Source organism: Anser brachyrhynchus (genome assembly GCF_964034855.1).
Source record: "Anser brachyrhynchus genome assembly, chromosome: 15".
NCBI classification, from domain to species: domain Eukaryota; kingdom Metazoa; phylum Chordata; class Aves; order Anseriformes; family Anatidae; genus Anser; species Anser brachyrhynchus.
Window position 1 is genome coordinate 4309113 of NC_137733.1, and position 25308 is coordinate 4334420.

A 25308-nucleotide genomic window follows, 5' to 3' on the forward strand; every position below is an offset into this window, starting at 1 on the left:
GTTTTTTCCCCCTCCTCCTTTTTAAAGAAAGATTGTTCAATTGTAGTCACTGATTTTATCTTTAGGTTACTCCCCCATAACATGCAGTTTGCCTGGGGCGTTTAAAAAATAAAGCAAGCCCAAGTACAACAGTGTCAAATGCTTTAAAATTACTCGCTGGAAAATAGATGAATAATCAAATTAGTTCTGTGGCCCTGATGCGTTTCACCAAAAAAGCTCTCCTCCAGCATCCAGTCGCCCATTTCTACCAATCCTCTCCCAGTGTGACGAGGCGGGATACTGGATGAGGTGGGATACTGGAGGACTCGCACTCCGCGTTTGTTACTGTGTTTAAGTCTTATCTGAAAACAGTGGGAAGTGACAGAAAGGCTGGCACCTTCTATCCAGGGTCACGTACCGAGGAGACAGGGCTGTGAAGGGTAACGGCCTTCCTCACCTCCCTGTTCAAGATCAGAGCTTTTTAATAAAAATCCCAGCATGTGCCACTGAGGACATGCAGAGATGCCTTCCAAAACCACATTTTCACAATTCTTTGACAGGATGCTACCTCACCCTTCTTTAAATATACCTACACAAGCCTGTGCTCAGGATTCCCTTCTCTGACAACACAGGTTCTTGATTTCTTTTTGTTTAGGGGCTTTTCAGCGTCTCACAGCAGCACCGCATACCATTTGTAGCTAGAACAGGCCAGGTGAACAGATAACATGCTAAATATAAAATCTGGATGCCTTGTGCACATGACTTGCTTGTGTACTTTTTTGAGAAGGGTGGGGGGTAGTCCAGAGAAAGGGAGAAGAAAAAAAGAAGTCTTCTAGGTCAGGACTGGACAGTTGTGTTTGTTATTTGCCTTCACTGAGGGCATATTCACACCACCCAGGAATTTTACCCTGCAAATACTTCTGTCACTGCAGGGACAGAAGTTAAAGGCATTCCCAAGGCCTGTGCTTTGAAACATGTTCTTCAGGTCCTAAATCCCTGGACTAACCTCCACATTGCAGGAATCAGACCCAGGAGGGCACGTCCTAGGCTGAACTCTTCAGAGTGGTGCCTGGGAAAATGGCATTAAATTGCAGGCAGAATAAATATTTACCAAAAAGCCAAGATAAATCCTCCTTCATCAGTCCCGACAGCCCCTTCCTTACCACACAAGCTGATCCGCCTGACCTTTACTTACTTCCAAAGTCCCCTGGCCAGCCTGTCAGCCCAGGCCTGTCTCACACTGCACACACCATGGTCAAGCTCCCACCTCTAGATTCTTGCTGTGTCCGTCTCCTTCAGTTATTGCCTTTATCTGTAACCCTCACCCCCCATTTCTAACAGGTCTGATATTTCTTTTAGCTGTGAAGGATTCGCACACCCAGTACTTACTATCCTTTTAGGAGCAGAGATTCATTAACCTTTCTTACTGCTAAAGGATTTTGCCACCATGCTCTGCAGCTCAGCCCTGACTTTGAATGAAAGGATTTCACGCAAGGATGAGAAGAGGTTACTTGTTCTGTCTAACAGCTTGAGAAGTGGACATGAAACCTGAAGAAGAGATGCAGGAGAGGGTCGAGCCCTGACTAAAACAGGAATTCCATGTAGAAAAATGACAGTATCTCCCCCTTGAATCTCGTGAATGAGCCAGTAGGTTTGATCCTGGTAAGGCAATGCCCCATTGCCATGTGGTTCTTTTATGCTTTCTCAAGTACTGATCACTGCAAAGCAGCAAAAAAGCAATAAAGCCACGGGCTGCACTCCAGAGCAAGACAGAAATGTGCCTCAATGTCTCGGCTGGCCTTGAAGTCCTGGCAGGACCTTTGAGAGAGTTTCTGCCATAGATGAAGTCAAGGACTGTCCTGTGTCAGAGGCTGAGCGTCCTGCTGCTGCCCCACGGTACTACAGCTAAAACACAAACTGAGGGTTAGGTGAGGGAAAGCATGTTCCTGACATATTGTATGAATTGGTACCTGAAAGCCTAGCATTGAGGGCAGCAGCCTGAAGACCTGCAAGTACCACGGGAATACCCTGGGGATGAGGAGCCAACCCAGTGCAGGCAGACCTGCCCAGCCAGCCTGCACCCCTGTGACGGACAAACTAGGCATCAAAGACAGGGATCAGGACACCACCACCACCAACAACAAAATACAAACACTGGAGAAAAATAAAGTGCAAATGAACACTTGATTGTTCTGCTGAGTGCAGTAACTCATGAGCATCAGCTACAAATGTGCATCATGCTGCTGCAGTGCTCATGCATACAGATGAATGAGCCCTCAGTCCCCCGAACAAAAGGACTGTTGTTATTTGAGCTAAAAACACATTGCCACAAGCAGTAACACACAACACAACCCCATGTAGGGCAGCAGTCCCACCTGAGCAAGGTAACAGTTTTTGGTGGAAGACGCTACCACACAAACGCATTATCTACACAAAAAAAAACACTGGATTAGCAAAAAACAGTGAACAGAAACATTTCCCAGCTCAGATGTAATGAGCGTAGACAATACGAGCCGATGCATAAAGTCTACATTGACTCAAGTGCAGCTGAGCCACTGGAACAAATTGTAATGAAACATGTTTCTTCATCTGGCCTCGAGCAGCGGGACCATCTGCAGACAGGATTTCAGGGAGCAGAGGCAGAGCTGTTACTTGAAGCTGGAACTAAAGCAGCGTCTCCTCTTGACGTTATGGCTGCCCACTCCACAACCCCAAGGATCACCTTTGATTCCTGCACAGAGGATGAACACGCAGAGCAAGCAGCGAGCTCAGAAGTCACTGCTTTGCAGGAACCAAACAGAACGGATGCCCTGCCCAGGAAAAGATCTTAAGTTTGGCTGAAAAGTCTTTTTCACAAACAGGAACCTTACATGTTCTCTAAAAGCTCCTGTAAAACAGGATGAGATGCAGTTAGCAATATAAACATTTGAAAACTGCAAAAGGTATTAGTAGGTGGGGTTAAGCGAGAAGGAAAGTGGAGTCACGCTGTCTCCTGAAGCACCAGAGACACACCCATACACAAGGACAGTGTTTTAAGCTCCTGAAAAAACAAAAAGCAATTAGATATCACTTGAATATTCAAGTGAGGAAGGAGTACAGCTCAAGAGCTAAAAATGATGTGGCTTTTGTTGGGATGTGTTTGGCTTAAAATTGAAATATGAACATATACCAGGATGAGCTCTGGTAAGAAAGGGGTTGCAGGTGCACTGGTAACCAAAGTGGTGCTGTTTTTTCCATGAAAATAAGAACAAGCAAATTGGTATGCGCACAGAAGTGGTATGCCTAACGTCCAACAGGCTGCAGTCAGGGAGAGGAGAAGCAACGGGAACACGCCAGACTAGAGGACGTGTCCTCAGCTGTCACTGAGAGCCACCGCATCCCTCGGCAGTTGTTAGACCACTGGTTGGAGTGTCATCTACAGTCCCTCATCTGCACAGAAAATAAAAAGTGCATTAACTCATTTAAAAAAAAAAAAAAGGCAATTATCTGACCCAAGCTTCTTAAGCTGGAATCATGAGGTTAATTACTCCTGTTCCTTTTACCAGTGAGGTCACATTACCCCTGAAAAATGCACAGCCCTAAGGATTACCCTGAAAAATACACTTTTCTCCACTAGAAAGCACTTCTTACGGGATTGAGCATTATTCTGACAGTATCAGATCCTTTCTTGGTTTCTTACCTTATTCAAACTGATGCTACAAGAGACTGAAGCTTGTGATAAAACCCTCATTCTATCCCAACACTCCTTTTTCTCATCCCCTAGTTTGTCCCTTTCTTCGCTTGACCTGATCGAGACCAGGACTGTCCTTTGCACAGCTATGTGAGAAGGCTGTGGCCACACAAGCAGCTTGAATTTCATACTCTGTTTTCAGCCTCTAAGCCTGTCTCCCACAGATCAGATATTCTTTTCTTCCCTGCAGCCTTCTGACTACTCGTTACTCTTGGTGCCTACCAAATACACCATTAACTCATTGTCCCCGGCGCACATGAAAAGCGAGAGGACAAAGGTCTCAGTCTGCAGCCTGATTACACCTGTTTGTGAACAGTGTAACAGCAGTGTTTGCCCACCAAATGCTGCTTCTGGAACAGTGGTACTGGGTAGATGCAGACTTGCTCCAGCAGCAGTATCGCTAAGTGATGCTTAGAAGCAGGAACGAACAGCACCCAGATTACGCAGTATTTTTGGTGGTGTCAAGAAAGAACACTGTAATGGCACTTGAAAGCTGATGAGATGGCAGAGCCCCACACTGGATGGCAGAGCTGCAGGAAGATCCTCCATCAGGAAGCAATTGCCTTAAGTGCTGGGAGATAAATGAACTGGAGGAGATGGGAGAACGTAAACAGAGATCTTGGAACAGATTCTGTCTGCAGCAGCTGCTCTATACACAATGTAAGTTACCCAGATAAGTTAGAAGAAATTAAACAGACTTCTTGATGTTATATATTGATGAAATATTTTATATCTTTTCTACAAATACATATTTTATAACTATGTAATTATTTTTACTCTATTTAATGTTGATCTAAAAACAAATGCATTAAGAGACTTGTACACATATTCCTATTCAAACTAATGCCTATTTATATATCCAGGAATTTTAAGACATTTTGATAAATTAAGCTAAAAAGGCGAAATGTTTTCCTGATGTTTGTGTCAGAGAGAGACACAATAAAGTAAGCTTTAGATTATCCAGTAACTCCCATTTCCCAGCTCAGTGCCAGTCTGGTGCGGTAGAGCATTTTTATCTTGCACTATTTTTAGGGAGCTGGGAGGTTATTAGGAAATTACCTAAATAAGAAATGTTCTAGCTCTTCCTCCTCACAGCTGTTATTCATATTCCAAGGCACTAGTTAAACCCTCTGGGACAAAGACGAAGTCAAATGGAAACATTTTCGAACACAAGTTTTCAGTGAATTCAGAGCCGTGTTGGTCAACAAGGCTGCCACGGATCACACCACGCAGCCAGCTCCCACGGACCGACGGGCTGCGTTATTTCGGGGGCTTCTCAAAGCTCATTTCACTCCTCAGCATGCCCCCCAGAACCCTTGTGTTTTTACTAAACAGCAGACCCAAACAGAAGTGAACCATCCTGAGTTACTAATCCCAAATACCCTCCCTTGCAGTCTCAGCAGATATCAAGGATGCCAGCAATGACTTTACGGAGGCAGCAGGCAGGCAAACCAGAAGCACGGCTGCCTCTCACCCACCGGTCACACTCATACCTGGGACAGACAAGTGTGAAAGAGGTCCAAGCAGCGAGGAATCCCAGCTGTAAATAACCAAGGTCTCACCTATAGGATTGCCCTGGTCTCTGGGGGATCTGGCCCATTGCAGAGATCGTCCCAGGCGCTGCCACATCTCCCCGCTGAGATCTCTACTCACGGTTTTTGAATCCGTGCTTGGGGATAGTTACGTCTCCATACCTGCTCGGCAGCCAGTTCCACACCAAGCAGCCCACTGGGCACCAAGAAGGAAGTGGTGATCGCAAGAGGCAGAGCTTTCTAAAGAGGCCTACCAGGACTCAGTTAGACGTACAGAAAACGCCCGTTCCTACAAGCATCCAGCTTGGATCCTGTCACAGCAATACCTCCCGTTTGCATCCAGAAGCCAAAGCCCTGGTTAGTCGTCTTCTGTGCTCACTAACCAGAGTCTCCATCCTCGGGCACCTACAGCCTCCTGCACAGCCCACTGCCCAGCTTGCGGGCTACGTCTCACCCTTCCCTGTCATGGCTTTTATCACTCAGGTGGAGATTCTGGAAACGCTGTGCTACAATCGTGGCCGCAGCAAGCTGGCATTCCTTGCAGCATGCAGGTTTCCTGAGCCAACCTGGGGGTAGACGGGAACCCTAAGGAAAAGGTTGTCCATGTTTTGTTAACATCCAAACCCCTCCCAAGTAAGAGCTGCTGTTCTGCAGCCTCTCCTCCCCCCGCAAACAATTTACTTATTTCAGACGCTTCAGCAGTTGCAGAAAGGCACCAGGAGGGGAGCACATCAGGAAGGAAGTGTGCAGCTCAAAGCAGGCAAGTCATCGAGTGCCTTGAGTACTTGGAAGGAAACCTGAAAGCTCAGGTTTGGCTTCCCAGCAGCCCCAGAACAGCTGCCCGCAGCCAGCAGAAGCTGCTGCTCGTTCCCAGGAAAGGTACAGGGGCTGGACGGGTCCGTTCCCTCAGCTCACACTCAGCTCTCGGTTTGTTTCTAATTACCGACTAATTTCCAATGCATATTGTTACACCCCACTACAAGACCAGCAGCACAGAAGATGTCAGCATTAATGCTGTGCATTAAGCACAGCGATCTGGCAGAAAGTCAGAGGAAGGCAAGCAGTGTGATAAGACGCCTCCATGGGTGTGGACAGCTCCGAAAGTCAGGCTCGGCGATGTGGTGGGACAGTGGCCAGGACACGGCTGGGTTCCTCCCTGCAGGAAGACATTGCTGAGAGCATGTCTCCAGCACAGCCAGAAACCAAATGCAGCAGAACAGGACCGTATCTCCACCTGGGATCCCACTGGGAGACCACTTCTGTGGTTGTTTTTTTCCCCCAGTACTCCCGAGCTGCAGGCCCTAGGAGCATATTCTCCTGAGGTCACTACACAACGTGTGAGCAAAGCACAGCAAACTCTGCCTCTCTCCAGGGACCCAAAGGTGCTGTGCAGCGAAGCCCTCGGGGAGGTACAACGCCAATTCTACAAAGCCATCGTTAGACACGGGGTCAGGAAAGCAGCCTGAAGGACACCCTGAAGGCCTCTCTGCAATGCAGCATTTTCCCCTTCAGAGCCAAGCTCCAGCAAACTGCAGAAAACCCACAAGCACTGCACGTGTTTTTTTCTCCTGTTCCAAGAAGTCAGCTACTTTTTCAAATGAAACTCCTTTTTTAAAAAGTGTGGTCATTAATTCATCAGTGCTCCCTGGTGATGTCTCCTTGCCTTGCCTTTGCAGGTACACAGGCTCGAGGCCAAATCCCAGCCTAATGCAAAGGCCCCGAGGGTAAATGAGACTCCTGCATGTGCTCACCCCCAAATACACTGGGAAAGCAGATGCGCGGGATTCCTGTGTACCGCCCAAAAGCACATCATCTGACCTACAATTACAGGCACCTCCAACTCACCTCTCTCCACCCCACAGCCCGCAGGGCTCCCCTTCAGCACAAGGTGCGGGGAACCTCGAGAGCCACCACCCAGGGGATTCCCCAGCCTGCTCTCCAGAAACATGCCACCTCTGCAGGAAGAGTATGAAGAGTGAAACTGAAGCCCCAGGGGCGGTTACATTCCAGTAATGGTCAAAACATGAAGAAGTTGTGAGAGCTGAGTTACTCCAGCCACGAAACACCAGCAGAGGAGGTAAGGTGTTGAGGACGATACAGTTCTCAGCACTGGCACTACAACACCACCATCAGTTCGGTGACAGCGGGTCACAGAATCACAGAGGCTGGAAAAGACCCTTAAGATCATCAAGTCCAACCATCCAGGAAGGTGGAAATGAAAGAATTAACAGTACTTGTCATTATTTAAAAATTAACTAAAGGGTGTACAAAAAAAAATAAATTATTCCAGGTGAACTCGTTTTCCTTTGCTTCCAGCCTTCCAGAGCCGTTATCTTGAACTACAATCTCAGCGACTCCTACATCCCCATGCTGCCAGCTAGGGTTTTACACTCACTACTAGCAAGCACATTTTGTTTTCTGTTCCGGAGATGGGCATAGTACTAAACTGAGCACAGTAAAAAACAAAAAAAAAAGCCCACATTTTCCTAGAACAACCCTTTGTACCAGCTTGAGAAGTACTTCCAGCAAGTGCAAGGAAGCAGGACTCGCTATGCACATAGCACGGGAAGCACCAACAAGCCTGGGGCTCGCACCTTCGGCTGGCTGGCAGGGGCAGGACGACTCCAGCACAGCACCAGCCCCAGCACGTGCAGAGGGGAGCAGCCGTGCAGGTCGGTACGCGAGAGCTGGCTCCAATCCGTCCATCCGAACAGCGGCAGCGCTGCCGTTGTGGTGCAGTTTCAGCCACAGATGCCTCACCCCCAGACCGGCCTGCAGAGGTGCCACGAGTGCTGCCAGGAAAGTGCCACCGCCTGCAGTGACTGCCACCGGAGCTGCCACCACACCTCGCTACCTGCCGCAGGAGGGTGGCTCGGAAGGAAATGCTACCACCTGCCCCCAGCAGACATTGGCATTTCGAGAGAACTGCAGGCTGCCCTGGCTCACGGTGCGGTTCTGTGTAGTTGCACCTCCTCAGTTCAAAGAGGAACCAGCCCAACACACGTGTTACTAAAAGCCAACCCAAACCAATTCTTCTCCCCATTCCTTAGAGCCACCTGTTAAAATAGACAAAGCCACACCGACAAAACCCCTTTAACAATTGCTTTCCAAACTGACATTTTAGACTGTATTTCCCCGTACCCAGTAAATCCAGCTCCCCAGTAACACAGCTTTGCTGCAAACTCCATTCATAAACCACGTCCGCACGACAAAAGAACAGTATTCACCTTAAACTCTGGCAGATACTGCAACTGAAAATATTGCAATGCCGAATGAAGGAGCGAGAGTTTGAACGCCACATGCCACACACGCTTGAACTTATTTTTAGGCTAACACTCATTCATTTATGGAAATGGAAACATCATGTTAAGTGTAATTAGCTTTTCCTTTTTTTTGTAAGATATGGGAAAGAGAGATTCCATTTCATAGAAGGCATTTCCATTGAAGTGTTACCTTGCTTCCCAAAGCTTAGGAGGAAAAAAATTCTTTCAAATTGAATTTTTATGTTTAAAAACTTACTAATCTGCAAGATTGGCAGCTGCTCCTGATGGTCAGAGCATTCACTGATCACCACAACGTAGACTGCTCTGCTGTGTTCTTCACAATCTTACTGGATCTAAACTGGCAGACCATTTTAATCATGTTCCCGAAATCCTAGCTTTCAGGAAGAACTGATTCAGCAGAAACAATCCTCTTTCATTTCACAAGTAGATGTCTATAACGCACTGAGACAGTGAGCAGGTTGATGTCTATCCCACATTCAGGTTCAGCTGAGGAAAACACCTCGAAAAGCACTGCACGATAAACCTAAGCAGTACCTCAAAACCCACACTATGCACACCAGAGTCATTGGAGTCTTCCTGAGCCACGGTGATGGTTACAGCATGCTGCTGTAAAAAGCAGTTCTCATTAGTAAAGAGCAATGTTTCTAAATCACAGTGAAATCAACTGAAATGAAAGACATTATTAATTCATCTTTCCAGTGCTACCTTGCACCAGAATTAAGATAGTGATACCATCGCCTTCTAGCACTAAAAGCTGTTTCCAACTAATTCAGACACACTTAGAGTAATTAAAGAATAATAACTTGCTGAAAACTTTTATACTTTGTACTTTGATAATAGCACTTTGTAATAACATGTTCGGGCAGAAACATCAGCTATGTTGGATCTAAGCTCTGAGATTATTCCTATATAGAAAACACTAAAAATTATGGCCCAGTCCTGGTTCAATGTAAAAAAAAAAAAAAAAAAAAAAAAAAAATCCCGTTGACTTCAAAGGAACAGAATTTAGCCTAGAAGACTCGCATAAAGTGCATCCTTCAGTCTTACAGAATTCATATGAACTAACCTTGCTAAAACATCTCTGAAAGAGCAAGGAAAATGATCTTTGAACACATAAATTACATGCTTAAACTGGAAAGACATCATTCACCTGCTATGGAGATGGAAGGAGGAGTGAAGGGTCATAAAGCAAGGGAGAGGTAGGTTGAACATCAGAAACAATTAAGAACCAGGTCTGTTCATTATAGGAAGAGATCAGCCAGGGAGGCAGTGGATCCCCATCACTGGAATTGTTAAGAGTAGGTTGGGAAATGCATCTGCCAGAAAGGCACACGCACCCTCCAGCAGCGGGCAGGGCAGAGGAGGTCCCCTCCAATCTTCTCATCTATGGTAAACAGAAGACACCTGCTCTGTTTTAAGAGATCTGCTGTACTACAGAAAAACTGCAGCATGCCCTGCTCTGTACAGCGTGACACAGAGACGGGCTGTTCTCCACCAGCACAAGAATTAAACTGAAATGAAGCAATTAAAACTGAAGAGAAGCAGCATGGCCTGAGGGCTAGGACACCAAATTGAGACCTGGGAAGCCAGAGCTTAGGCTGAAGCTGGAGCTTGCCATGCCCTGCCCATGCATCAGCTCTCCCCCTCTCATCCTTTATCTACTCCAGCTTTTCGCTGCAGGGGCAGGCTGAGGGCATGGCTGAGTAAGAGTGAGGGTAAACAGAGAACTTGACACACGTCAGCAAAATAAACATGCTGAAAATACATCAAGAAGTGTGATTGCTCACGAACTTTTACAACCACAATGACTTGTTCAATACTGTTTTTAGGATAGATCAATTGGGTGGAATAAAGGGGAAAGATGGCATGCCACATCCAGGCCATATTCATTTAAATATAGTATAGCGATGGCTCAGAGTCAAAGCATTTTGAAAGCATCCAGGATTGATATGGCAAGTAGCAGAGCCCACAAGAGGGGACACCTGTGAGATGGGGCCTCTCACACAGACCACTGAAATCACTGCAGTCAAAAAGTAACCTTTATAAAAGTCATATAGGTCCTCAGCATAGGAGACACACTGGGGTCTTAAATAGAGACAGTGAAACATCGCTGGAGTTACAGCTGACTGGAGTGGGATTGAGGGCAGGAGCAGCACGTGTACCCAGAATGGTCCATCATGCAGTAAACATTTCAGAAAAATTGGAAGAAGGCCAATGTGCTCAAAGGACACATGCTAACCACGTGAGCAGGAAAGATAACTGGGGCCACCTGAATAATTTGGTAAGGCTTTTATTGACTTACCACCGGATAACCACTCCAAACAAAAAATGAGGATTATACAGCTTCAACATAGTAAGCAATAGGTAGATTAAACGTGGTGACAGATCTAAAAGAGGTTATTGGAAAATAAACATTCGGTGATCTTAATACTGGCCCACAGGAAACAGTTTCAGCCCCCAAGCTGGTCAACATCTCAATCTGGAAACAAATATAAAATTGTCTACTAAACCTTGCAGATGAGCCAAACAGATACAGAAGACAGTGCAGTCACAGAGCGCTCTGGATGCCTTGGCAAGCAGGGCCTATTCCAGTCAGATGTGCTGCACTGCAACCAAATATGAAGTCATGTGTCTGGGAGCCAGGAATGCAGACCCTGCTGCCAGGGGATGACAGACTGCATCTGGGACTGCACCAAACTCACACTGCAGAGGATGCAGAGGTCAGAGCAGATAAGCAATCAGCAGAAGACTAAGGATTAGAAGGGCTAATGCTATTATGGGACATATAGAAAGAGAAACAGAGCAGGAGTGGCGTGGAAGAGATTTTTCTCTCTGTATACTGAAACTATCCATACATTTATATTCGTTATTTTTAAGTGATATTTAAATTCTGCAGCACAGTTAGAAAAGAAACTGGAAAGATTGTTTTAGACTGGAGAAAAAAAAATGAGGAAGTTGAAAAGTTCGATTTGTTTGATTTATCAGAAGGTATATTCAGAGGTGATAAATATCAGTGTTCAAGGAAAAAAAGCTGGGGTACTAATGAACCTGTTAACAGAGAAAGTTTAGCCATAAGCTGCTTGAGACTGAAGCTAGGCAAATTACTTTTCTTAACAGTGAAGGTAATTAACCTTTACTTTAATAATGATAAAAGCGGTGCAAAGTAAAAAGTTAATTTTCAATGTCAGAAAACTTTAAATTAAAGCTGGGTACTGCCTAGATGATTTGCTTCACATAAATGCAAGCTTCTTTGTTTGGGTGAAATCACACAGCTTATTCTAAGAGATCTAACACGATCATCTACAAGTTTTCAGCTGAACAGATTTATAATAACACTGGCAGTCAGAGATTATGCTGTTCTTTTTCCGTAACATCCGCAGAACTGCTCTGTGCTAAGATAAGGGTGACAGATTACAAACCATTCTTGGCACGTGATGTGTCACAAGCGTTCCGTAATCAAGGCAAACTGGAGCTCCAGCTTCCCCGGTGACCCGGACAACTTACTCAGAAATGTGTACGAAGATGTCGGGTCCTCCATCTGCGGGGGAAATGAAGCCATGGCCTTTGGAGCGACAGAAGCACTTGCAGACACCTTTGTAGATGGGACCCTCCGATGCTCTCACAGTTCTGCAAAAACATAGCAGACAGAGCGGTTCGTTGCTGAGTGGGGATGTGACAGCTTCAGCTGCAGCATGTCAAACAAGTCAGCACAGCGACCCAAGTACCCACTTGCTCCCCAGTGAGTATACTCCTCTGCAGCAACTGTTTACTAGTGTCACGCTGCACATGTTCTGCCTGCAGCCTTTTGAAAGTGGGATAAAAGTGATGAAGATATTGGCTAGCATTATAATCCATCAGCTGCCATCTTGAATCCATCTACCGCATCATCCTGCCTTTTCTCAGAGACACTGTATCTGAATTTAAGTATTTATACATTATAGGAGTTTTGGCAGTCCAGTGCGCATCTAGGTGCTGTGTGCACTTCCAGAAACTTACAGATAAGTGTGTGCACGTAGTATCGAGAGAATGCAGTGCGTAAAGGCACACATAAATGTCTCTATATGTATGTACATAAATACCCACACACCCTTCTGCAGGCAATGTCTACTGCTATCCTGCCAAACTAGGATCAGTGAAGTCAGTACTCCACCTCCTAATGGCTCCAGCAGGCTAACTGGTACGGACAACACCCATACTCAAGACTGATCTCTTAATCCACCATCACGAGGCTTGTATTTAAAATGACACTGATTTTAGACAAACCCTTTGGATGACTTACCACCATCAAGAAAAACAACTTACATGAACGCATCCTGACAATTGTGTGACTTAATCCCCTTCCCCCCCCCTTAAATATACTGAATCTTCAGAGATCCAAATTCAATAAATAACAAAGCCAACTGTCTTAGACATCTTACATAGTTTACATGGAGGAGTTACTAAACCAGGACCTTCTCATGACATGATTATCCAGTAAGTTACTTCCATGTTAGAAGATGATTTCTGTGGGACTCTTTGAATCAAACCCTCAGTAAGTGATTGTGGTGCTATTCGGTTATATACATTGAGACAGTTTTGAGATTACTTTCATAATGCTTCAAGTTTCCTGAAGTCTTAATAAATAATTAAAAAACAACAACAAAAAAAACCTGCTCTGCTCCAGAAGTAATATTAACATTAAAGAAATTAGATTTGAAAGGGTTAAATTTCCATTAAATCATTTCATTTCCAGTTCTATAACGCTGTCGACACACCTGACCCCCCCAAGTGCTCATTACACAGAAAAGCACTCACTGCCCTAAATAAGCCATTAAAGCTCAATTGCATCTTTCAAGGAGACAAAGCACTGTGAAGGATAAGGCCTCACACTTGCCAATGAACCAAAATTAAATAATCTCACTGAATAATAAACCACTGCCCAGTGCATTTGTCTTTTCCATACAACTGTGAGGCTAGGGCTCACTTAAGCCTCTTGTTTAAAGACTAGACTAAAAAAAAAAAATTAGAAGCATTTTGATTTTCAGGGCTAGCAAATACAGCAAGATTCCTACACTAATTAACGATTAAAGAACTATGGGAGCAAAATAACCAAATTCTTCAATTTTGTAGGAACCAGACTAAGATTAACAGCTCAGAAGAATTACAAAGAGTTCATTATTAACACAGTGCTGAGACGAGCTAGTCTGGAACTGGTTTTTAAGGTCAATCCCAATTATCAAGTCCATTATGTTCTTTTTAGCAATATACTTTCATTACAAAGTTTATGGCATCTGAAGCCTTTCAGAACAAAGTAAAATTCTCTTCTTCTGCTACGTTTTCACCTTATTTTGAACAGAGAATGGATACAAAGCGTCACTGATAATACAAAGCATCACTGAGATTTATCCACACATTTTTAAATATCACTTTTGAAGAAAAAAGTTGGGTAAAACTGCAAGGAGAAAAAAAATAAAAGAGGGAAAAACAAACAAACATGCCAACTAAATTACATAGCACAGAACAGGCTAGTTGCTGGGTTGAGATCTTATCCCAGTGTTTTACTCAGCACTGCCAGACCACCCTTACACAGAGGTAACTGTAGGACTGTGCCAAAGACACAAAGGATTGACCAGAGCTTCACGCTGTACCTGCAGACCCTGATTCAAAGGCCACCGTGATTAATAAAGAAGCCCTTGTTGCCTTCAGCAGGTCAGCACCTCACCAGGAAGCCCACTGCAGGCACTATACATTTTTTGCAACAGCCAAACAATGCAACGTCATCCTGTGCTGCTGTGCTGTGGAGGAACCCCTTTATGGTGCAGGCTCTCAGAGTCTGCACTGCACCACAGGAAAGCTTGGGGAAAGCCTACCTCTGCTGTAGGATCACCATCTCTAATAGCTACAAATAGCAACACACCTCATTTTATGAGAAACTAAGTAATTTTACGGAATCGAAGAGATCAGCCTCCATATCTTGAAAACAAATGCATTCTTTTACATGTCTATTTGAACAAACCCCCAGAAATCTTAAGACACAGATATTGAAGCTGAATTAAAAAGAAACGAGTCCTCTGAAAAGTGGAAAAGTGGTCATGAACCAGCCCTAAAATGTGACCTGACTGATGGTAGCACAGGTGTCAGGAGTGAAAGAACTAATCCTCCAGGGGTGGTGAGGAGATGAGGTCAAAGGAGGAGGTTGAGCTGATAAAGAATCACTGATGAATGACAGGAACTGGTCCACCACAAGCCTCAGCTCAATGTGCAAAGTGGAGCAAAACTTCAGACAAGAGGAATCTGTTTTGAAGAGCCTCAGTATATTTTCCTCACCCTCTAAATCTCTAGTCTTAAAGAGGGTAAAATACTTTCAATATTCTTTACCCAAACAGAGTGTAGAAAAACTATAGGCAATTTAGACTAACAAACCTAGCAGGATTAGAATACTGGGGGGGAATAAAATAGCAGTAAAATGCCAAAGCATCCTCCAGACACAACAAACTCCACCTCCCTTCACCTTGGTGAAAGCAAACATTTGGCTGTGCCTACTAAATGCAATTTCCCCAATACTCACGCTGAAAATGTCCTGGTCCGCCGGGTGGGCAGCGGACTGGGAATGAGGTACCCTCTCATGGGAGACGGGGAGCGATCTCTGGTCCTGCGATTTTCAGGCAAATGAAGAGAACTGGGTGAGTGCACAGAGGAGGAGGACTGCTCCAAGGTGGGTGAAGTGGGGTCAGAAGACATTCCTGATGCCTGAGAAAAACCTAAAGAGAGGAAGAGATCTGACTTAGCCCAAAATGGAATTTTTCATATAAAGTCACAAATTCTTCAGCTTATGATTTTGTAAGAATATGACTCATTTCCTGCAGACGTACATGCAGACATAGTTGCAGGAAAATCTCCTGCTCTGTGTCAGTGAGTTCATTTATTATTTTTTTTTAAAGAGTTCACAGCTTTTGTAAACTGTAGAAGGCAGCTCCACTGAAAGCAGATCACTTCGCAGCTAACACGAGGTATTGTGTTTTGTTTACTCCTGCCTCTCTTGCAGGCAATGGCTCCCAAAGCAGCGCTCAGTCCCAACATCAGGCATCAGCGTGCCCCAGGCAGGCCAGGTTTGACAGCACTGCAAAGCCTCCTGTAACTGCACACAAACAGGTGCTACAAGAAAGAAACACCACAAGAAGAAGTGCAGGAATACAGGCTACATCTCCACTGCTGGAGGTTATCTTCACTGTGCAATCACCAATGCTAACTTCATTCGCTGTGGCTGCTGCCCAGCTATTAGCACACCTCTGGCAGAGCTTGTAACACCTTCACAGCTCGACTGGAAGATGAAAATGACACAAGTGCTCTTTAATTCGCTTCAAGTGGGGTCAGACAGTTAGTTTACTCTGCCAAGGATGGGGAACATGTGTGAAGCCAGCAGAGCTGGAAGGCAGTGGCTGACTGCACGGAGGTGAACACGCCGGCCTGCAGACCTGGCAGACACCACAGGGTGCTTTGGTGGGCCTAACTCTGCTATGGTCTTCCTACAACTACTCTGCATGTGCATTTAGACTCCCCACTACCCAAGCCAGATTTCCTCTTATTCACGTCCTACAGCAGGGGAGGAAGGTCCCTTTCTCAGCCCACCAACAGCGACACGTGGCTCATCACACAGCAAGCAAAACTCTGAGAATCCATGAGAAACAGCAGCACTTCTGCATACACTTACAGGTGTAAGCAGGGACAGACAGAAGAGAAATAAATCAGCGTTGCTCTGTTATTACTGTGCAAGTCCCCTTCCAATGTGGAAGGGGAATAAGCAATTCAAAACCAACCAATAACCCACTGCATTCTTATTTAAGAAAATCTAAAAATAACTGGATGAGTTAGCAAAATATGTAGTGATCTGGGTCAAGGAAATAGCATGAAGGCATGAAAAGCTGTCTTTAGGACCAATAGTCTCACTGAACTGCCATCTCTCATCACCATTTTGCACCCTCCTTTCCACACCCACGCTCCCCAGCCCATGAATTATGGAGTGGATCCCTCACACAACATTTGACATGAAGCCTTCTTGTCAATGACAAATTCCCATTACTTCTTCCCGAAACTAATAACTAAAATTAAAAAGGCCTCTTAGGAATGAAGTCACCAGGGAACAAAGGCTTTTATGTTTAATTGTTCAGGGTGCTGAGAAGGTAGAAGTGGATAGTCATGTTCCCTCGTGTACCAGCTTGAGCTTCCCACCCTGCTCTCAAGCACAACAGCTCAGCTGGAAACAAAAGCATGGCTTTAAATTGTTTAAATATGGATGGCATTTGCAATCCACTAGATAATGCCCTGCCCAGCATCACGGCCAACATTCAGCTGAAACCAAGAGGATAACACCAAGGGGATGGGATTTTCCAAACCTCCTCGAAAAAGGCTCGCTGCACTGGCTGGTGTGTGGAAGTCTCAGAGTTTAGAAGGCCTCTCCTTTGGGCATCTTGCTGTCAAGGAAAGCGTGCTATGAATTTGCAGGACTATAACTCTAATAAGTTGCAGGAAAAAAATGAACAATTAAAACCGCATTCTGACAACTCAGCACCTGATCTGAGCTTCTGCATGAGTGAAAACGCAGCTTTCACAGAACCACACGCTTTCTCTCATCTAAATATAAAGCAGCTCGTCAGGTGATGAGCAAAGTGCAGATCTCTTCCCCCATCTGCAGCAGGGTAGTCAAGCCAACCATAAAGTACTGTCGGTCTCCATCCTAAAATAAGGGCAGAGAGGCAGAATTTTCCCTCCTTTCTTTACAACACAGATGAGCCACAAATATTTACAAACAAAGCAGGCTAAATGGATTTAGAAGAGTGCTAACTTAGGCTATTGTTCCCATTTATGTTAGTTTGTGTGTCCTCTGCTCTGTAGACACAAACTAAAACGTGGTGTGGAACACGAAGTGCCGTTTCGCTGTACAAATAGCCTTTTGTTCTCTGCCCACAGCCACAGCAGATGAACAGCCTCGAAACTTCTGCCACACGAGCCCCAGACCATGACGGGAGCCCTGTGGGGGCGGATGCGTGGAGGCCACAGCTGGAGGCCGCCTGCCCACCACAGCGAGGGGCACAGCTCAGGAACAGGACAGGTGCTGGCGAGTGGCTGTAGGAAGCCTGTGGCTTAACCAAGAAGGTCTGCTATTTTAGCTTATTTGTTATCATGACGTTGGTTGTGCACAGATTCACTTGACGGCATCCCTGAAGGAGCAGAAGCACCAGCCCCGCTCTGCGCGCCGCTGAGGAGACGCCGGGGCCGGGCCGTGTTGACACAGGAAGCCACCAGCAAATGCCCAAACCAAAACCCGCATCCCCAGTCCTCCCGGCCTTCCCCTCTCGTGCAAGCCTCACCTTCCAAATGCAGCTACCAATAGCTTTTACAGAGGATTTTCTGATGTTGTCCTAGGCTCTGAACTGAGCCCTGCAATGCAAGAACAGCCCTCTGACAGCTCGCTACAAGCCCTGCCTCAGCAGCACAGCTTCCCCTCTTCGCGACTAGCTGAGCACACCTATTTTCCACACATCGCTCACCAGCCCACCATCTCCCACCCCGTTTGGCTTTCTTTCATCCCTCCAGTCCAGCCACGACCCTCCACTTCACCGTGGTGATGAGGACATGGCACGAACCCCATGTAGAGCCAACAGAGCACCCGGCATGGCTGTGCCTCAGGGGGCAGCCGGTGCTCTACAGCAGCACCTCGTAGCTGCCCAGACCCCAGTTCAGCAAGACTGCGTCTACAGCAGAGATGAGGGACACTCAAGACAGTATCTGTCTTCTCCTCGAGCCAGCAAAATATTTACCTTCCAGTATTTACAGAATGAAAGCAACGTGATGCAAGGTGGTGATATTTTCAGGCTCTCTACTTCAGGAAGCTCCGACCACACACCACCCTAGCCTTACGTCTCCCCGTATTTCAACATGCGGTACTTATCTTTGAGCAACACAGATTTGTTGTTGTTGTTATTTAAAAGCTGTAGGAATGCGCCACACTAAAATATAAATTAAATACACCCTGGAAGCATCATGGAAGCAATGGACTAATTTAGCATTTCAAAGCTTTTTTTTGTTTTAAACTATACTTTTTTCAGAAAAAGTGGCCAATGTTTACACAGAGAACTCAAAATATCATCTGTAAGTGGTGACCTACAAGGCACAAGTTGCAGTACATGCAGGAAAATAACATGAAAATTTTCTATGAAAATAGAAAATATTTCTATGAAAATAATATGAAAATAATAAGGTGGGTGGCATGTAAATGCCACTGTCATTTCTCTATTTATCTATACATTGCTCTTCTATTCTGCTTTAAATCTACACCCCATACCACTAAAAATACCCCAAATATAGCTGTATGGGGGAAGTTAACCCTTCTGAATGGCACCACAACACCACCAAGGAAATCTAGTCTGGCTTTTGATTAAAGGAAACGCCTCAGAAAAAGCCAGAACGGAGAGGACAGGGTCACAGACTCCAGGCAACCTGTCTATGAACAGTTTCCTTTTCACACAACAGGCATCACAACACAAGTAATACTTCGGAGACCGATCCTGCTCCAGAGCACGCTTCCCAAGCAGCGCATCCCTTGCTTTCATCCACTGAAAGAGCAGAGGCACACGGACGCTGCTCCTCCGTTACCTTGCTCTGATGAATGTGAGGGACTGAGGGCGCTGAGCTTCCAGTGGTGCCCCCAGTTCTTCTAAAGAAGTACCCGGCGCCCTGGCACCTCTCCCAGGCACCCGACCCTGACTCCCCTGCAGCACCAGACCACCGTGCTGCTTCCACCTGCAGTTTCTTGCCAAAGCAGCTCCTGGCAAACTCAGACCCCAGCGCCCGGGAGGATCCCCCCACCGCAGAGCATCACCGCGATCCTCCTGCGTCACAGAGTTCAGCACTTACAAAACACACGCAGTTATGAAACAGCTGGTTCAGAAAGCTTCCCTTTCCAGCTTAGTTAGCGTATGACCAACTTTCCACAATTAATACTGGCATTTCAATTAACACAAACTCAGAGCAGTTGCAACACGCGTGTGATGTGTCAACACAGAGGAGTATGGTATAAACATTATGGTTTCAGCAGGCTGCGGGAGAGCGTCCACTGTGATGATCTGGCAGTTAAGAGAAGCCAGGACATTGCCCAACTGTCCCCACGTCCAATAAAAGCCTAATTATGAGGTAACCAAAATACAACAAGGAAAATTCCTAGTGCTCATCTACGCATGCGGATTAGTTTGGATTAGAACAGGGTTCAGTTTAAGCAGCAAAAGCTATTCACAGTCAGTCCCAACAGCTGGCACCTTTTCCCCAAACGCCGTGGCTGCCCTCGTGCTCCTCAGGACTCGCTGAGTCCTGGAGCAGCGCTGGTGGGGCAGCACAAAGCAGCCCCACACAGCCCAGACCACAGAAAGTGGTGGCAGGGGAACCACGTCAGCAGCAGCCCATGAAGTACAGAGGAGGACTTCTTACAGGTCACCATTTTCCACTGTTCATGTAAGCAGGCAGATATACTTCTTAAAAAAATGCGTTTTGGTTAAGGAACAGAGTGGATAGTTGGATTAAGTACACGTTTCAACTGGTTTATGGTTATAAAGAAGGCTATATAGTGATACCCATTGTGTTGTTCTATCGAACTTACTGGGGAATCAAGATCCTCTCTTGCTGGAAAGCCAGTACTTGCTGTGATTGATACTGCTTAAACTTCTTGCTCCCGACTGCCCAGCACACAGACAGCCAGGGTCCTTCACCTGCAAGCACATGCAGGAAGCTGTACCCAGCTGAGTGTGCCAGCTGCCACTGGTGACAGCACTCACTAAGATCTGCTTGAAGGGAGAGCGCACAAATTAACAAGATACTGAAGTGGGGGGATGGAAAATTTTCCCTGGCTCATGGCCAGCTCCGAAGAGCAATGGCAGGTCCTGGATGAGCATCCTGCTCTAGGAGCTCTCCCCAGTGCAGCTGGTGGCAAGGACAAAGACAAAGATGACATTTTATGCCACGCTTTTCCCCCAGTAACATGCACTTGTTGGAATCTGCTCCACCTCCCTTCTGGTTGTTACTATTCATGCTAATTGGTGCATGCTGATCAGGAGCAAGTGCTGCCCACTGACTTTAGTGCCTGCACACACACATTATTGGCTAATGGTAAGTATTTAAATAACTGTTACCTGCAGTGCCAATAACTTTGCTTTGCTGTAGTACAACCAAATTGTCCAAGGCAAGGCAGGGACAGCAGGAAGAAGGGCGAATCGCACCGGCACTCATCACACCTGTGCTATCACAGCTGCAGGTACAAGGCCACGAGAACAGTACAAGAAAAGCATGAACACAGCAAGTACTGCCCCAGCGGCTCTGAGAATCCCTGCCTCATCATCTGGGGAAAATGCTGCAGCGCTGCAAAGAGCAGGCCCCTGGCATTGCCAAGCTAAGGCTGGAAGGGGCTGAGCTGCTGTCTGCACAGCGTGAGCCTGTCCTGCACACAGAAAGCCACTCCTGTGGGGTGAGCACTGGCACCGCCATTGCTCAGCTGCATCACACAGTGGCGATGCAACCTTTTCTGAAGTGGCATCCAAACCCATGGTAAGTCTGAAGGTTGTGCATGCGGCTTCACTCCCTTGCTCATGCAAATCCGCTCATGCAAATCCCCAGGTTACAGAGCGCTGTGCCTGAAATACATCTGGAGGGCAAACGAGTGCTCCTGCCCCTGCATTGCCTGCAGGCTGCCTGCACCTGGGAAGGACACCACAGCCTCTCACCAGCCAAACAGGGTAGCACCAGGTGGGAGCCACCACGGTGGGGACAAGGTGTAACGCCCATCTGCATGCTGCTGGGGAAGCCAAAGGAGCAGACCCCAGCCAGTCCGAGGCACAACTGCTGGCAGGTCATAAATCACCATTCCTGGACTACCAAACCATGACGCTGAGCCAGCACAAGCCCAGGGTGACTTCTGGCATCTTGCCTCGCCTTCAGCCTGCCAACTGTTTTGTGTGAACCGCCAGCCTACAAACCCACTGGTTTCTGCAGCAGTGCAGTGATGCCGTGTCACAGCACTGCCCAGATACTTGCTAAATCACTGCCAGACCAAGAGGAGAAGCACATGCATCAACACCCAAAGCTCTGCTCCAGCCACTCTTCTCCTGGAGCCAAGTACATGACACGAGTATACCAACAGTACGAGTTGGTTTATCCAGGCAGAAGTTAGTCTTCAGGTGTCTCACACAGGCTGTAATAAAGGGAAGGTAAACATGAAGAGAGATCAAAAAGAGACTGCAGTCACATGAGGGAACATCAAGAAGATTTTCAGTCTGACACTTGTGGCTGCCTAGGTCAAAGCATAAGTTGAGCACACAGGGTACTTACCCTCAACATGTTTCCAGCATCCCATGGTGTACAGCTTAAGCAAATGCTAAACTGAAGGTGACACAGTGGTATTTAATAACATCCTATCAATTTTTTCAGACCCCTCCTGAGCTCACACAGTCTTTTAGCACCCACAGTATCCTGTGGCAAAGAGCCCCACAGCTCAACTATCACATGAAATAAACATCTCCATTTAGTGGACAGTGAAGGGTAGCTCCTCTTACAAAGACGTTAAGAACAGAGCTCAGAAGACAGATGAGCAAATAAGGTAAGAAAAGGAAACGGAAGGGAAAGGCATAATACGCAACAGACAAGAGAGGCATTAGCTCAGAGAAGCACGCAGGGAAGGATGCAGGCTTATTCATAAATCAAGCCTTGAATTTTCAACCAGAAGTGTCACAAATGGGAGAGACGGACAGAAAAAGGGGCTACAAGCTTCTTTCTGTTCTTTTCCCCCACTTTTAAACTTCTAACTACCACAGAAAAACCTTATGGATTTTTAAAACATCTTAGGATTTCTAAATCACCCCCCTGATTTGACACTTGAATGGTTGCCATTACTTCTCCTTAGACAATAAACCCTACTAGTATTAAGTATTTCTAAAGAATCTGCTTGTCAATGATTTAGCTGGTTTTGTGTGGACCAAAACCAGATATTATCTATTCAGGGTCTCCAGCAAAGTACCATCGTGCTGCTCGCACACTAGACTCTTGCCCCCTCCGTCACACCTCAGTTAACCAAGGCTGAGAACTTTGTTCTTGGATAGCAGAGGCAACATTTAATACAACTCATCCTATTCTTGCTAAACAGGCATCAAGCATACTGAGCTCATGCACTTCCCAGACGACGTACGATATATGGCTGAGCGGGGGACAAGCTGCCCCTTCCAGCGCTTGCTCTTGAGCTCTGCAGCTCAGCTCTTCCTGCAGGGCTTCTGCAAGTCTGAAGCTTTGTTCCTGCCATTACTTCCACCCAGCAGGTCCCATGCGAGTTTATTCCAAGATTTATTTCATTTTGGCAGAAAATATTTATACCAAAACATGAGTAATCTCTCTTAAAGTGTCTGAGCAACTTAGCACTCATCTACAAGGCAAATGGCCTTACCCAATGTCAGGCTGTCGTAAAGACTGCTTATACATATGTAAATCCTTCGATACTTCTGAGAAGTTCTCCTTTCTCGGCCTTCTCTCACATCACAAAACTTCAACCACGATTATGGGTAAGTTTGTTAATGTGCAACTTTGAGCCTTTTAAGGCTACTGAAATCCCCTGAAATATTTATGTGGCTCAAGTGTTTCTCAGAACAATTAGTTCACTGTTTTCTCCCCAACCAACATTTTCAACAGGAAAAAAAACAGATCACATTAGAGAGATCTATAACCATGGAAGTTTATGAGGCATACAAGTGTTGCCAAAGGAAAAAATACTCCTCTGAGGATATTTCATCTGCCAGCATTGCAGCAAGAGGCAAGTTGTAGGGCACAGAGTAAGAAACCACTCACAAATAACTCAGTCCTCACACTAACGCCTCAAGGTAGCCACAGACCCCAGACTCCTTTTTGCCAGGCCTGTCTCTGTTTTCTGTTATCACCCTCCAGTCTCACCGCCTCACAACCCTACGCTTCTTTGCGAACACAGCAGGTTAAAGGAGCAGGCTGGTAACAGAACAGGAACCCTGCTCCCCTCCAAAACACTCACGCTTTGTTCCCACTCAACTAACAGTTTTCTGAACATGGAACAATCAGAGCACAAGTAGAAAGAAAATTAGAAGGTCATAAAACACCAGGAAAGGCTTAAAAAGTTCAATGCTCAAGAGAAAGGGATGATCTGGTGCATCCAGCTCGGAGCAGGAGTGGGAAATGGCTGGTGTGAACCTGCCCCAGGTCCGAGAGTGCTTTGCAACATGACCCTGAGGCACACCTCGGTGTCCTCACTGCCTCAGCTCCTGTAACAGCGCTTTGCAGCAGCGGCACCAGGACTAGCCACGTCCCAACAGACCTCTGGACACAAAAACCTGCACGAGCCCAAGAGGTCCATCCAGTTGATGACACCCAACTGTGGCACCTGGCTCAAGCCCGGAGCTGGTCTCACTCCAGGCTGGAGAGGAATAAGAAAACAGACTTCTTGCAAACCAACTTACCAGCCAGAGAAGTAACGCTCCCTTGCTGTCCCCTGCCAGAGGCCAGCCGTGCTGTGCCTCCCCAGCCTGCTCCTGGGCCGCAGCAAGGCTTTGCCGCTGCTGAGCCCTTCCCAGGACCTCCCTTCCTCAGGCCGCCGTCTCTCCGGGCAGCAGCAGCGAGGTGCAGCACGCCCGCTGCCGAGGTGCCTGCTGCAAGACCCCGAAACTCCCTGCCAGGAGTCTCACACTGAGAAGTAGATCAAGGCCACAGATCTTCACGCTCTGGATCAGGGAATGCTGCTCACAAGCATGAGGCCTACTCACGCTCCACCAGGAGGTAACTTTATAACACTGATGAAGCACTTAATGCCTACTTCTTGACTCTCAGGCTGAAATTGTCTCAGCTCATTTAATTACAATCTACAAGACAAGCACTACAGAGATATACACACTCCACAAGTCTTATTTTTCTTTAAGAATACATAACAAACCACTTGCAAAACAGAAACCATTTTCATTTTACCTTGTCTAGTTAGACCTCTCCTCAGCTCTGTCTGGGCAGCACAAGCAGCCTCACAGCGAGCTGCTGCTTTTGATAGACCTTTGTGGTCCGCAGCGCTGCCGAACAGGTAGTGCCTATGTGGTGTAATCAAATCTGTGATTGCATTAGTAGTCATAGAGCCACAGCACACACCCACGGCTCACAACCTCCCAAACTGCTTCAGGAACAGCAGCCACTTCAATAAACACCTTGAACCCTTCAGGACCTAGACAAATCCTCTGCCACATCCCTTTGGCCAACAGTTTGGGTAACACAGCTGGTAACGCCCTTTAGATTTCTAAGGGGGAGAAAAAAGAAAAAGAAATCTCTTCAGTCTCAAAAAAGTCTTGTAATACTAGTAGTCCGTAGTCCAGTAGGTCTCCTGTAGGTAAAGTACCATTGTTATCTGACTAATGAGAAAATGGACCTAGAGAAGCTTCATTGCTTTCACTCTGATTACCATGCATGCAAAAACTAGTTTTTCTTGCTCAGCACATCCACTCTCTGCATTCAGAGCCAGTTAAATGACAAAGGGGATGGCATTGTGTTGTACAGCCTGCAAAATCGCAGAGCCAGCACAGGCATGTGGATTTCATGTCTACTTACGCATCAACAAAGCTATTTACCACGCTCTGATTTTGAGAGCCACAGCTCCAGTGATGTGCTGGAAATGTACGGAACAGGAGAGAGCTGTCCAGAATCACAGATGCTGGAAGTGTTATTTATGCCTACTGAGCTAATGCTCAAAAGCTAACGAGACAAAGCAAGGGAA

The 25308-nt window shown here is 46.3% G+C and overlaps 1 protein-coding gene and 1 long non-coding RNA gene across 6 annotated transcripts in view; both read right to left on the bottom strand.

Annotated features, from left to right (window-relative positions):
* Positions 1-25308, bottom strand: part of CARHSP1 (calcium regulated heat stable protein 1) — a 37566-nt gene that overhangs the window by 2275 nt on the left and 9983 nt on the right. For 4 of the 5 annotated variants that reach the window (XM_080557112.1, XM_080557115.1, XM_080557114.1 and 1 more), the window contains exons 2-3: positions 15073-15265; positions 12030-12152 (exon numbers count right to left, since the gene is read on the bottom strand). In XM_080557112.1, coding sequence (XP_080413238.1) covers positions 12030-12152; positions 15073-15265 — 316 coding nt within the window. Of the gene's footprint in view, positions 1-12029; positions 12153-15072; positions 15266-24518; positions 24688-25308 lie in introns of those variants that run through there. The other variant, XM_080557113.1, reaches the window with a different exon arrangement.
* On the bottom strand, positions 318-12023 carry LOC308178455. Its single transcript, XR_013939774.1, has 2 exons — positions 2355-12023; positions 318-1878 (listed from the first exon to the last, which is right to left on the bottom strand). It is a non-coding gene; the product is annotated as an uncharacterized lncRNA (long non-coding RNA).